At 38.0% G+C, this 13,312-nt stretch overlaps 1 protein-coding gene across 2 annotated transcripts; it reads right to left on the minus strand.

The window, feature by feature from the left end:
* Positions 1-227: 227 nt before the first annotated feature.
* Positions 228-13,312, minus strand: LOC103707484 (putative E3 ubiquitin-protein ligase ARI2). 2 transcript variants are annotated; one of them, XM_008791988.6, is made up of 7 exons: positions 12,848-13,312; positions 12,437-12,469; positions 12,059-12,338; positions 10,985-11,465; positions 1,286-1,834; positions 1,020-1,210; positions 228-793 (listed from the first exon to the last, which is right to left on the minus strand). In XM_008791988.6, the coding sequence occupies exons 1-7, from the start codon at positions 12,992-12,994 to the stop codon at positions 639-641; spliced, it is 1,836 nt and encodes a 611-aa protein (XP_008790210.1). In that variant the 5' UTR covers positions 12,995-13,312; the 3' UTR covers positions 228-638. The 2 variants fall into 2 exon arrangements, with proteins under 2 accessions (XP_008790210.1, XP_008790211.1); XM_008791989.6 differs by lacking the exon at positions 12,437-12,469 and having other exon boundaries at positions 12,848-13,309.

A 13,312-nucleotide genomic window follows, 5' to 3' on the forward strand; every position in this document is an offset into this window, starting at 1 on the left:
TGTTTCGTGGTGCGGCCCGTTAGACCTTACAAACGTTTCCTCTGCCTGGAGACTTCAGCCTGCACAGATCTCAAGCGTTCGATGATCGCGTATCAAGGAAGGCCACAGAAGCAGCATGTATGTACCACAGCACATTGGCATCTGGTTGACCGAGGAGCGCCCCGATAAACCAAACAAGCTCGTTCGTCGAATCAGCAGGTGCGATGGATTACATATTTAACAGAACCTTAAAAGGAATGAAAAGCAGTCATTAACTTCATTATCATCAATATCATAAGCTTAGATCCAACTTCCAAATAACAACCCACCCATTGAAAATACTCAAAGCCCGTGCATGGGGGGTTCAAAAATTGAGGAACCTCCCAATGTCCAGAAAGATCCCCGCACTGGTCGACGGGAATGGGCTCTACGGAACCTATGCACAATGGCTGGAAGTTTGTCATATGCAAAACAAGGGAAGACTTCATAAACATATGGTGTTCTTTTTCTATTTCCCGGTGTTTTAATACCAAACCAACCTTCAAAATGCCGAAAGAGCCAAAAGACCAGCACATACAGCAGGAAACCTTTTATCCGGGTCATGACGGTTCAATTTAAAGCTGTACAGTTGTAAAATGATGCAACCTGGAGGATTGGTTTCAGCTCTTATCAACCACCTCAGCCGGCATGTTCAGATCGAAACGAGCCGCACCTCCAAGAGTATCTGTCCTCGGGCGTTTACGGGAAGAACATCCACTCTCGTCGGAGCTTGATCCATGCAAAATGACAGAATATCTACCCGGCAATGTTGCTCCTATATTAGAAGATTGAAGTCCGTTAGTGGCTTCCAAGGTAATGCTTTTTTAGGCTGCTCCTAATTTAGCTTTCCAGCTAACCAAGAGAACAGAGAGAATATTGAACTTAAGCAAAAACAAAGCAAAACAGGAGAACACCCTATAGCACCGGATACGAGGAGTGTAGATTATTTACTAGTAACTTCATAAAAATAGAAACCGAGCTGCAGAGTCAAATATATGTACCGCTTCCATTTGCAGTGGAATTCCGTTGGGTACAACTGTCTTCAGGATTGGTTTTCACACTCATACTTCGATCAGAATCCCAACAAAGAGAGAGTTCCGATGCCCTTTCAAGGCCCTTGGACTTATATGGAGCAATATTATGAGTCGCACGTTGGAGGGGATACAGCAAGTCATTCTCGATACATTTATACCTGCAAGGATGATATTGTCATTATGTACATATATATGTATGTATGTATACAGAACTTTCTAAAGTGCATACTTACATCTGCTTGCAAAGCCGGTCCACAACATTGGACAGATTGATGACATGACTCATCGTATCCATGACCTCATCATCTGAAAAGTCCTGAAAATCCTTCTCTAAAAACATAGAAAGCTTCTCTACATTTGATTCCAGTTGTTGTTGCTGGTCCTCAAATAGGTTTTGCTTCAAGTCCCTCTCCTCTGTTGTCATTTCCTCCTTGAAGAGCTCATCTCCAAACATGTAAAAAGCAAATGGGTATGAATATGAAAGAACGCGCCTTGATCTAAACAGCCTGTTCAATCCATTAGTCACCCAAGCATAATCCTTGATCTTGGATTCCTTATTTTCTGAGATAGATATTTTTCCCTGAATAGTTTCCTTGAGATTGCTTTCTTGCTTCAGAGAATCTGTGTGAGCCTTGTATCGGTTATGATAGTGCATGTATCGATAAAGGTCACGCCTTGCACGTTCTGTCCTTTTCTCCTGATCATCTTTGAAGCGTCCGCAACTGTGGCCACTGATACTTGACCATGTATGATCTCTCCCAGTAGCACCACCACATAGCCAACTGTATAGAGACATTAAATTATAAACACTGGCCTGTATTATAGTTTGCAGGATATCTTAAAGTTGCTAAAACATACAAAACGTATTAAGTTATGACTGCATGAGGAGCATTATTCACAAAACTATTTATGCAATTCCTGCAACAGATGATTTGCATGACTCAAGCATATATCTCAGAAATTTGAATATTTGCTCTCCTCATTTGTAAGACCTCAAGGAAGCTCCACTTACTAGCAAAACACGCAGACTGCTCATGATAGAAGATGCAGCTCCAAGTTTTTTTTTCAGCATAGCTCAACCATCAAGTTTTAATAGCATATAGACTTCCTGTTGCCATTAGTGATAATTGAGCTCATCTTCCCCAACTATCATTATGGTTACACAGTATCACAGAATGGGATTAATATAGAATACCCTCTATATTCTTTTGCAACATATGGCAACACACGGTCATAACACAGAATTCTCAACTTCATGGAACCCTATGGATAATGACAAAATAATTCTTAATCACAGTCCTAATGTTTAAAGGACCCTCCCAACTGAACTTAGGCACGTATATCTTTTTTTACCTTTTTAACTAATTGCTCTAAGCAAAACTCCCGAAGACACAAAAGGACAAAGCATTACAATTTACAAAACCTATAAACAGTTTAAAATTTTGAAGATCTTAATTTCCACTGTTTCAGATATGCTGATGATACGTATAGAATGCAAACAGAAGTAAATTTTAACACTTATTTACTCATCAAGATCCTCCAATTGGATAATGTAGTTGAGAGTTCAGTGACTTATCTTTCTGATCCTCCTAAACAAGTAATTCTTGCTACAGTCATGATAGATAAATTCACTCTAGTTATCACATTTTCAATTGAACATACTTTTGGTCCACATTGACGCGAATATAAAATGCCAGAGTTATTTATAGGAGGAAAGGCAATAAAATTATGAATCCACTGAATAAATGAGAACGTTGGAAGTATTAGATGCATCCAAGTACATTTTATTTCCAATTCATCAAGATACAAAGAAAGTAGAACCATGGCTTGGTGATATAGAGATGAGAGGAAGAGCTGAATTGGCAACCTCCCATTGTACTGATTTTATTACACTATTGGCTGTAATTACAACCGACTATAAGGTACCGCACTAATCTAAACATTTACAATTAAACAAGCTTTGTCATAATCTAGATTTAATGGAATTTTTTAATCCATGTACAATGTGTCTCTTTATATATGTCACTGAATCAGTTTTGTTTATTTTATTATTATAATTATTGCTATACATTCAGATGATTCTTTTATCCTCATCTTCATAAGTTTCCACCCATTCCCTGCACATGCATTCTAATCTGCTCAAATACTTGGTCTTTTTTTTTTTGAAAAAAAATAGCCAGCAAAATGGTTTACTAGATTTTGACTTTTAAACCAGTTGAACCTCTTATAAATACTCCAATATATATCATTCTGAGGAATTGAGTACATACAATTCTAATAGTTTTCCAAATAATACAGATAATATGTATTTATACATTTTTGCATTTATATTTATATATATATATGCAGTCTATATATTTTTTTACATCTAGTAGACTATGAAACAAAAAAAAAAGTGTTAAGATGAGAAAACTGAGATTGCTTCAAAGCATTCATTTAATTCACAAATTTTGATAACCTGGATGGATCCCATGTTATAGTGATTAAATAAAAACCAAGACAAACAATACAAATAAGATGATGGAGCAAATGGTGTTTGTCTATATTTAACTATGCAACCAACGAATAACCAAGACCAAGAAGTTATTACTATACTATCAGGGAGAGGTCAATGAGTATCCCTGTTTTAGTTCTCAGGCAGCAAAGTGGAGCCCAGTTGGCGCACATTGTAATAGGGTTGCAACTCATGTGTAGGGCTGGGTTAAGGGCTAACCCCAACCCAAGCTCTCTCCTAAGTCTATCCTGACCCTACCCGGCCTTGGGTTGGGATTTCTCCAACCCAGTCAAACCCAAACCCATCTTAAGATAAATTCAGGTTTGGTCAAGTTACTATCAGGCTGGGATGCATTGGGTCATATTAATCGGGTTAGGTTGGGTTGAATAGGTTTAATATTGGGAAAGTTTCGGAACATTTTGTTAAATTAATATTTATTAGGTTGAGGCCTCAACTATCCTAAATTTTTCATTGTACACTTATAATTTTATAATTTAACATGAGTCAACATATAGCAACATGAAATATCTAAATAATTTCTATGAAAAATAAATAGGAATTATTTATTTATTTATTTATTTATAAGGTTTGGTAGGGCTTAGGTTGGGTTGTGATTGGCTTAGAGTTTAGGGTTTAGAGTTACAGTTGGGCTCATATTGGGTCTAACTCAACCCCCAACTCAATTGAGCTGGAGAACAAGTTGGGATTTTTTAACTTACCCAATTGCACCCCTATGTTGTAATATTGCAACACCATAAGGGCACAAATTATTTGCAATCAACAATATAATTCGCATTTGCATTCTTTTAAATAGAGTCATTTAACTTAGGTGAGTTGTGATGATAACTAGTAGCTTGTAAGACCATGGTTGAATTGTAATGGTTTATAAGCTACTATACCCAAAAAAATGCACATTGCAGAATGCATTTGACTTGCATTTGTATACTATTAGCATAGAACACCATGGTTAAGTATTGAAAGGTTACTCTCATATCCCAAATTTCATTTTTGTTTACTAAAATTTGTATTTTAGCATTATCCCTGCTGCTGCTTCTAAACTAGGGCAAAAAAAGTGAAGCTAAGCATAAAATACAAAATGAATCTTACTCAATATTTGGTAAATCTACTGCATATCTCAAAGATGATATGCTAAAACAAGGAACAGAAATGGGCTTGGAGTTCGGTATCTTTTCTCCATAAACAATAAGTGATGGGACAGGATTTTGTCAATATCTAACCTAGATCAAATCTGAGGTTGTTAACTGGCCACATTCCAAGAGTGAGCCTGATACAACCTTGCCCTCGAGGAAGTGTAGTCCAATCCCAACCTGAATTAGATTTTTTTAAAGCTTGCCCAAATGTTAGACTCCTTGTTGGCCTCAATCCCAAAAATTGCCTCCTTCAAGCCTATCTTAGCCGGACTCAATTGTCTCAGCAAGTAGTCATGGCTCAAACCGTCAATGAACTCCTCAAATTGGTTTTGTATATGATAAAATCGATAACAATAAGAAGAAAATTCATAATCAGCAAAGTTGATGTCCAAGGAGCAGCAGACAAGCATATTCTTGTTCCAGGTTAATCTTGGGTCTGAGCACGATTGGCCCTTAATTGGCCTGAAGTACTTTGCTGCCTATAGAGGGGGATGAGAGCTTTTACTCTCCTATTTTCCTCCAAAGTAACAATTGACCAGCAATCAGCCACCTTCTTATTATGAGGATGGATCCCACTTCATTATTGAATAGATAAGCCTAGCATTCTTGGTTACAAAACATAAATGCAAAATTTGATACCAACAACTTTGTTCGAGGGTCTTTCTACAAACATTTTTTGGTGGACAAACATGTCGTTCCACACAAACCTGCAACCTTTGGGCTCTTATAATGAGCAATATAACAACAATTATAAAAGAAATCATAAGAATAAACAAATCAAAAATCAAGATAAGGATTCATGCAGTTTGGCGAAACACATCCATGGGAAGACAATGCAAATGATGAAGATTACCAAGTTACAAGGGGAGACATCAACTCGACTATGAACATGAGAATGCATAAAAGTGTCTCTTAGCTCACTAATTTTGGGAAAAACAGCACTCAAGACCAGCCCTTGAGGATGGAACGAGTTTTTTTTTTCTTGAATAAGCTCCCAAATGCTCCAAGAGCCCCCTAGGAAATGAGCTGCTTCCTTTTCTCCATTTATCTCTTTTCTCCCTCGTTCTTATTTATTTTTCTACAACCTTCAACCCTCTCTAACACAATGTTTGGATTGACCGGCAAAAGAGGAAGAGAAGAGAGAAAAGCTCGTTAAGTTATATTCTCCGTTTGGATAGTTAAATAAGGTGAGAAGACAAGAAGTTACATTCTCCTGTTAGGATAGTTAATGAGGAAAGAAGAGAAGAGAAACTAAGAGATGAGGTTCCTCTCCTAACCCACCTTTTGTTTCACTCCAAAAACAAAAAGATTTGGAGAGACGAGAAACTATCTTTCACTTCTCTTCCTTTCTTTAGTGTCCAAAGTTCTCTTCTCTTTTTTTCCCTTCTTTTCTTTCCTCCCCTATGTATCCAAACAGGATAAGTCAAAACCAAGCAGGGTATGATAAATCAGGGTAGGTAAGTGATGTAAGATAAAAAGAGTAAGCCAACTAACTTGCCATGGGTTAACACTAAACCCCAACACTCCTTTCATGTTAGTGATGGACCGATCTGGTAAGATTTCAATTTGAGTCCAAGACGAACTCCTAAAAGAATGACAATCCATGTCAAATTCCCATCATATCATAAGATCCACTAATTGGCCAACTGGTAATTTGCACCAAACTATCAATATTTCGGCAACCCAAATAGAGTATGTTGTAACAGAACAAAATGACATCAATCTCTTTCATTCTTTTAGAACCCTTTTGGAACCTATCCAAATAAAGTTGCTTTATAGATGACTGCATCAATTGTATTTGCTTAACAAAACTCCTTGAGTTTAATAATATTGCCTAAACTCAAGATATAGACCTATATTGTTTTACACTGGATGAAGCACAAGAAATGAAATAGCACTTACCTTTGGTTCTAATAGCCTACACATTGCTATATTAGATCTGAATCTCACTTCGGCTTTGTAGAATGCAATGCAACTTTTCCGATTTGATATTTGTGGCATACAAAATGCTTGAGCCACATATATTACTGTACAAGAAAACAAACATGGCCTAGTGCCCCCCCCCTCGACACACAACACAAAAAAAGAAGAAAAGGTGCACACTTCACAAGGACAACATAACACTGTCCTTCATCTTTGAATTAATCGTTCTTATGAAATTTCAGCATTAATATGATCATGGCCCAAGGTGCCTTAGTTGTGTCATCTAATCAAGAAAGGTTGTATAAATTAGGACAATACCTAGTTTTTGAGTTCAGACCATAAATGAGGTTGGGCATTGCATACTTTTCTGGTCTACAGTACTCAACATGGAACTGAAAGCTCTTTCTTCTCTGGACATCCTTTTGTCAGGTAAATAGGATGTATTCCAAATGATCTCTACATTTATTCATGCGACCACTTGATCTTTCCCATGGAGGTCCTCTTCCTCATTTTTGTCATTGCAGTAGTCACATTCAATGATCAGCTTACGAATCTGCTAGAAAAGATGAGTTGCTTCCACACTTATAAAGCATGACAACTTTTGATTTCTAACCTTTCCTCTATTGGCCTAATATGTTCCCCAGCAAGTTCTAGCATAAGCCTAGCGCTTCAAATAGACTATAAGTGATGTCTTGGTCATTACACTTCTCTATTTGCCAAGCCACAACATGCATCTTGAGTACCGAAAGTTTAATTCCCCACTGCATCATCTTGAATTTATGATATCAACTCAGTAACATGCATACTGTGAGGGATGCTTCCTTCTCAAACAACCACGTCTATATAGCCTATTTATTATATTACCTGTTGATGTTCTATAACAGCTTCCTCACACTGTTGCAGATTGGTGAAAATTTAAGATGAATTATTGTTCATATTGCCAGGCAAGAATCAGATTTTAACAATCATTTAATTTTCTCTAAATTGTTTTTTTTTCATTTGTTTATTTGTGTGCCACTAGCGCAACCACCACAAATATGTAACTGCTTTTAGCTTCTCCAAAGCAAACCGGACCCTTGTTGTTCAGATACCTGATGCTGACTATAATAACTTGGATAGCTAGCTACCTGATTAAAAATGTAACCAAGATTAATCTTGCCATGAAAATCAAGGACATTGAGCTCAAATCTAAAACAAATTTGTCTGGAACATATGGTTGTCCATCACAACTATATTCTTGATAGCAGGAGACAAAAAAAATCATTAAGGTTAAATGACTTAGTATCAACTTGACTACCACCTATACGACCCAAATATGGTCATACATGAGAAAACTTTATAACTTGGTAAGGAAAAAGAAAACAGATCCATTCTAGGTCAACAAGCATGATAACACCTACAAAATAAGGGCTTGGATAGGAAGAACACACTAGCACTGTAGGATTAGATGTTATGGTTCATTCCATCTAAATAGATTTGCACTTATAGTGATTTTCATTTCACAAAAAGATTTTATATAGTGAGCAACTCTTGATTTAGAGAAAAGGGTTTACGCATATAAACACCTCTTCATTTCGACAACAATGCTAAGAAATCAGGCATTAACATCATCTAGAAAGCTTACAACAAGGTTTGCAATCTGGGTATTGGGTGATGTACAGGTCTGATATCAGGTTGGTAACACCATATCGTATAGATAGAAGCGTTTTAATCGAGTACTGATTCATTATTTTTTAATTCTTTTCAATTATAGTTATTTTAAGGTTTAGAGATCTTGAAAATGTGATTTTAAGATTATTTTAATATTATTTTATTTCATATTAGTCCCAAACACCGTATAATTACCTGACGACCATAAGTCAAAAATCACGTAATTCATTACCACAAATTACATAAAGTAAATCTACACTTTTTAAAACTTTTATAATATATTTATAAATATATTAGTGACTTTATTATTTAATTTTACCTAATATATGTGGTAATTTATAAAATAATGTGAAAACTAAGCATGTTGCCCTAGATAATGTGCTAATTACCAATACACATTGCTATATTTTTCAAAACCTTTAGGGCCTGTTTGGATTTTCTTGCATGACTGGGCTGAAAATTTTGTAAAATTCGTGGATTGAGCCAGCACAACTAGCAGGATCGCAGGCTACATACTAGGTTAGGCCTGTATTCATAAAATACCCAAAGGTATCTTTGGAGTGGGCCGGCATCAAAGGTTTAAAGATAAAAAGACAAAGAAAGGTTTTTTTTTTTTTGTAAACAAAGCCCCAGGGCGAACGCAGGGGCAAGAACCATTCCACGAGTAAAGTAGAGAGCCATCTGATCAGCTCTCACTCGCTCCAAAAGCTCCTTCAGAAAAAAGTTTCTCCATACAACATTAGATCTCCGAAAATTTGCTGTCCAATCAGCAGCCTGATTACATTCTCTATAGACATGGTAACCTTGGCATTATGAAAGCTTCCAAGTAGCACCTAATTTTCTCAATAGTAGCTCTCATATCCTAGGTCAGTTCCACCAACCCACTTACCATGTTGGCTAGAGTTAGCGAATCAGTCTCAAGATGAACATCAGCACTCTTTTGCCACTCCTTGGCAAACAACTAAGCACTTGGACTACTTCCTTAATACCTAGCAACAACTGTGTGGGGCATAAGAGGTTGTTGGCCTGTAACAAGCTTGAACAAGCTCTTGTTTGAGGAAGAGCTCTTTTGTAAGTTGAAGCAGAATTGAGCAGCATCCAGCAAGTTTAGCCAATTTTTCTAGTTGGCACTTATTAAGTGCCTAACGTATTCTTCAAGTAAGGCACTGAAGTGCTCGATCTGGCCATCGGTCTGAGGGTGACTACTCGTGAGAAGTTTAAGAGGGGCTGCGCCTATTAGACTTCCATAGTAATACATTATCAAGCGTGTGGCATTTCTTCAAAAGATGACACTAGAGGCAAAGACAAGGAAAACGAGGGCGATAGTCGGTATAGGTCGGACCCCTTCAAAAAGCCAGGAATAGTGGTCCGCTTACTTCGACAGAGTCATAGAGGCTTTTCACCGAACTAGAGTGGTTTGATCCGAAACCAAACAACAAACGACTGTCAAACATTAAAGTATGTCCACGCTTAGTAACACTTGTTGGGTCTATATGCCCATAAGGTTGCCCATGACCGAAAGATCAATCATAACACAATTGTCAGATTAGAACTATCTCAGTTGGAGGGTGCCAACACTTGTTTTTAGATCTTGTGAGACGGAATGAGAGTCAAGCCAACCCTCTTTCCATTCTTCGGATTACATAAGACCCTAGCAATCCATATAAATTTGAGGGCCTAGTCAAAAATTGATAGCCAAGAGGTCACCTAATCTGAGTATTATATAAATGTTCAATTTATTATACAAAGAAAAGAGACAAATTTAAGCTGATGAACCCACTAAAAATGACAATCAGGTAGATGCTCATAAAAGAGGACAATTTTATATGGGAACCTAACATGAGTGTCCAATGTCCAAGTGTCTAGAAGAGTTAGACAATGGAACCTTCAAGAAACTTGACAGAGAGACATTCATAACATAAAGATGTTGCAGTAAATAAGTAAAAAAACAATTCATTTAATGCATAATGTGATCAATCATTTCTTTTTAATCAATGGAATTGATAAAACCTTTGTTATATATTATATTAGACCCGAGAGCCTCTAGGAATGGTTGCCAAAAGGAGATATATAAATGTAATGACAACAGGTTTGTTATTTGAAGTCTCATGAAGTGTCCAGGAGTTTTAATTGTAAACACTCATCGAAAACCCAAATTTTGGACTGCCCATGTAACATTATAGTAGAAAGTAAGGATTTAAGTGGCTGCTAGCATGGGGCATACTGGCCACTGGTCAGCAAAAGCCACGTTATGCTAAAAAAAAAATAAGGAAAAGAAAAAAGAAAAAAATGTTCTGCGCAGTAAGAAGCAGCCCTAAGACATATGAACATGTGATGTACCAGCGTAAGCATGGGTCGGTACCTCGTGATATGCAGAATACTAGATCATGTACGGCTAGTGTGCACACCAGCCTAGCATGGTATGGCATGGCTGGCATGAACCAGCACTTAAAACCTTGCTAGGAAGTATATGGCATTCCAATAACCTCCATCATTTCTATTGATGCACTATACAAGCAATGGATAGTCAGACATATTATTGAAAGAGATCACATGCAAGTTATCAAGTTAGTAATTAGGAAACATTAGATCAAAAAGGAAAAAAGAAATCTTAATGGAGTTCAAATGTAGCATGTCATGTTTGAAGAAATGTCACTCTAACAAATGAATAGTCAGAAGAAAAATAAACAAGAACAAAACATAAGAACACTTACCAAAATGCTTGTCCGCAAATGCATGCAACTAAGTTGCAGCCACCATTCTTTTCAACAGGCTTGTGACACTTTGGGCAGGGTTTTGTGTTAACTGTGATCCAATTCACAGTCTCTGATTCATCCTGGCATTTCCTGGTCCATAGCTCCCACATCAGGCATGAACAAGGAGAATGTGCTTGTGATAAGCAATTGAAACAAAACTGCAGCCCACATGCACACTCCACCTCACAATCAGTATCACCCTCAACACGTATAGCATTCCCACAATGTGGTACACTGGGGCACCATTTAACCTTATTATTGTCCTCAATATAAGATTCAAGCAGAAATCGGTCAAAACGGTCTGCAATATCCGGATGTCTTGCACTGACTAAATTCCTAACAACTGACTCATCACAAACAGCATTACACTTAGGAGCAATGCACCTTATGCGCCGACTTTGCCCTTCATTTATCTTGACAATGAAATGTTCCGTCCAACCTACAGAAATTACAAAAGAACCAAGTCAATGGTCCATCAGTCAAAAAAGAAGAAGAAAATGGCACAAGGATCTGAGGGTGAAGCGTAATCAACATACATACATCAAGATTAAACAAATTTCTCCACGAGAAAAATAAATAGGAGAAAAAAAAACGGTTATTATTTAGCAGACTGACGAGCTACCATAAATTGGAATGCTGGATAATGTAGAGAAAACTTTGAAAATTAAAGAACTTAATAGCAATAGATTTCAGACCTTGAAATTTGTCTTATTATATGGGCGAATGCACCATATTTTCCATAAAAGATCATGAAGTGTTGATGAGTTTTGCCGGTTCCTTAGGAACTGATTTAGAGTTCATGGCCGAGCCAATGATGAGCAAGAGCCATGTAGAGGTAGGCTTAACAAGAAAGTTTTTCTGTCTTGTACTGTTTAACATATAGCTCAACAAAGAAGATCTATACAGAAGTGAAGATACCATTACTCAGAGCATGTTTAAAAGTTGCTTTCAGGTCATCTATTTTTCGAAAAAAAAAAATTACATAAACTCAGGGACAGTTACAAATGCTTGAAATAAGGAGAGAAGACTTACAATCATTACAATAGTCGTGCCCACAATCCATCTTTGTGACTGTGCTCGAAGAAACATCTTCGAAACAGACATTACATCTCACCGGGTCAGATGAGCTAGACAAGTCAAGGTCTTTATGCTGAATGATGGTCACTCCTGCCTCTGAGAATAATCGCTCTTTCCCTTTTTGATCAAGCAACTCAAAGATCCTCTCCACATCCCAGCGGTAATGGATTAGCAGGGTCCTCGCATGCTGCTCCCTTAGAGATAACAAATCCATCACCTTTCTCAAATCCTCCTTCTGCAATAATCAGAAAACCATTGAAAACAATGAATCAAATACTAAGCAACATGATTATCGAAACAAAATCATCAACCTATCAGGGAAAAGTACATTACCTGCGCTGCCAAAAGAGACTCCTTTGTGATAACCTACAATAAATCAGCGGAGGATAAAAGGAAAATTACAATATATCAAAAAAGGCAGCCTTTCGATGTCACAAAAAAGAAAGGAAGAGAAATTGCACGCTAATTTCAGCTGCAGGGAGTTATATTTTCTTTCAAACCCGCCTTTATTCCCGTTATAATTTAGAAAGAAGCGTTATTTGAGCAGACGATCTCGAAAATTTATTATAAGAACGAATCTTAACATGGCAGACAGATAAAAATTTGGGGGAAAAGCAATCCAAACAGAGGGATCAAGAAACCGATACCCGAGATGCACACTGAAGAATCCAGGCAAAAGAAAACCCTAGGGGAGCCCATGGAAGGGATAAAAGAGATGGCGGAGACAGGGAAGAGAGACCTCACCGATGAGACGGACCACTGGCAGTCCTCCTCGTGGCCGTCCTCGAGACCCTGAAGGACGGTCTCCTCGAGGACATCATCCTGATCGCTGAAGTAGCAGCCCGCTCCCTCCGGATCGCTCGATGACGGGAAATCGTCGTCTTCCGCCATGCGAGAGAGAGAGAGAGAAAGAGAGGGAGAGACAGATAGAGAGGAAGAGGGGACGAGTCGAGACGGTGGGGCGGCTCGATTGATTCGAGGAGATCGGATTGGAGGTTGGGAAGAGGGGGGGGGGGTAAGAAGAGGAGGAAGCTTGGCGACGAAGGAACGATGGATAGAGAGGACGAATTAAAAGAGATCGGAAGCGAGAGATAAGGGGTGGGGAGGAGGGGGGTTGCGAAGGGGTAAAGAGGAGGGCGAGCGTCCCTCTGGTTTGGGGAAGGGGGAGGGGAGGGTTAGCCTCCTTGCTGGTTTTCAGTTATTATTATT

The sequence above is a fragment of the Phoenix dactylifera genome, chromosome 7 (genome assembly GCF_051530095.1).
Source record: "Phoenix dactylifera cultivar Ajwa chromosome 7, Ajwa_hap1_PhDact_Kaust_v1.1, whole genome shotgun sequence".
Lineage (NCBI taxonomy): Eukaryota > Viridiplantae > Streptophyta > Magnoliopsida > Arecales > Arecaceae > Phoenix > Phoenix dactylifera.

Excerpts from the sequence above, each read along its gene's own strand:
- LOC103707484 (XM_008791988.6), bottom strand. The coding sequence starts at position 12,994 with ATGGCGGAAGACGACGATTTCCCGTCATCGAGCGATCCGGAGGGAGCG. Across the intron at positions 11,466-12,058 it reads GCACGACTATTGTAATGATT|GTTGGACGGAACATTTCATT; the intron begins GTAAGTCTTCTC and ends TAATTTCTGTAG. Across the intron at positions 1,835-10,984 it reads ATTTGCGGACAAGCATTTTG|TTGGCTATGTGGTGGTGCTA; the intron begins GTAAGTGTTCTT and ends GTCTCTATACAG.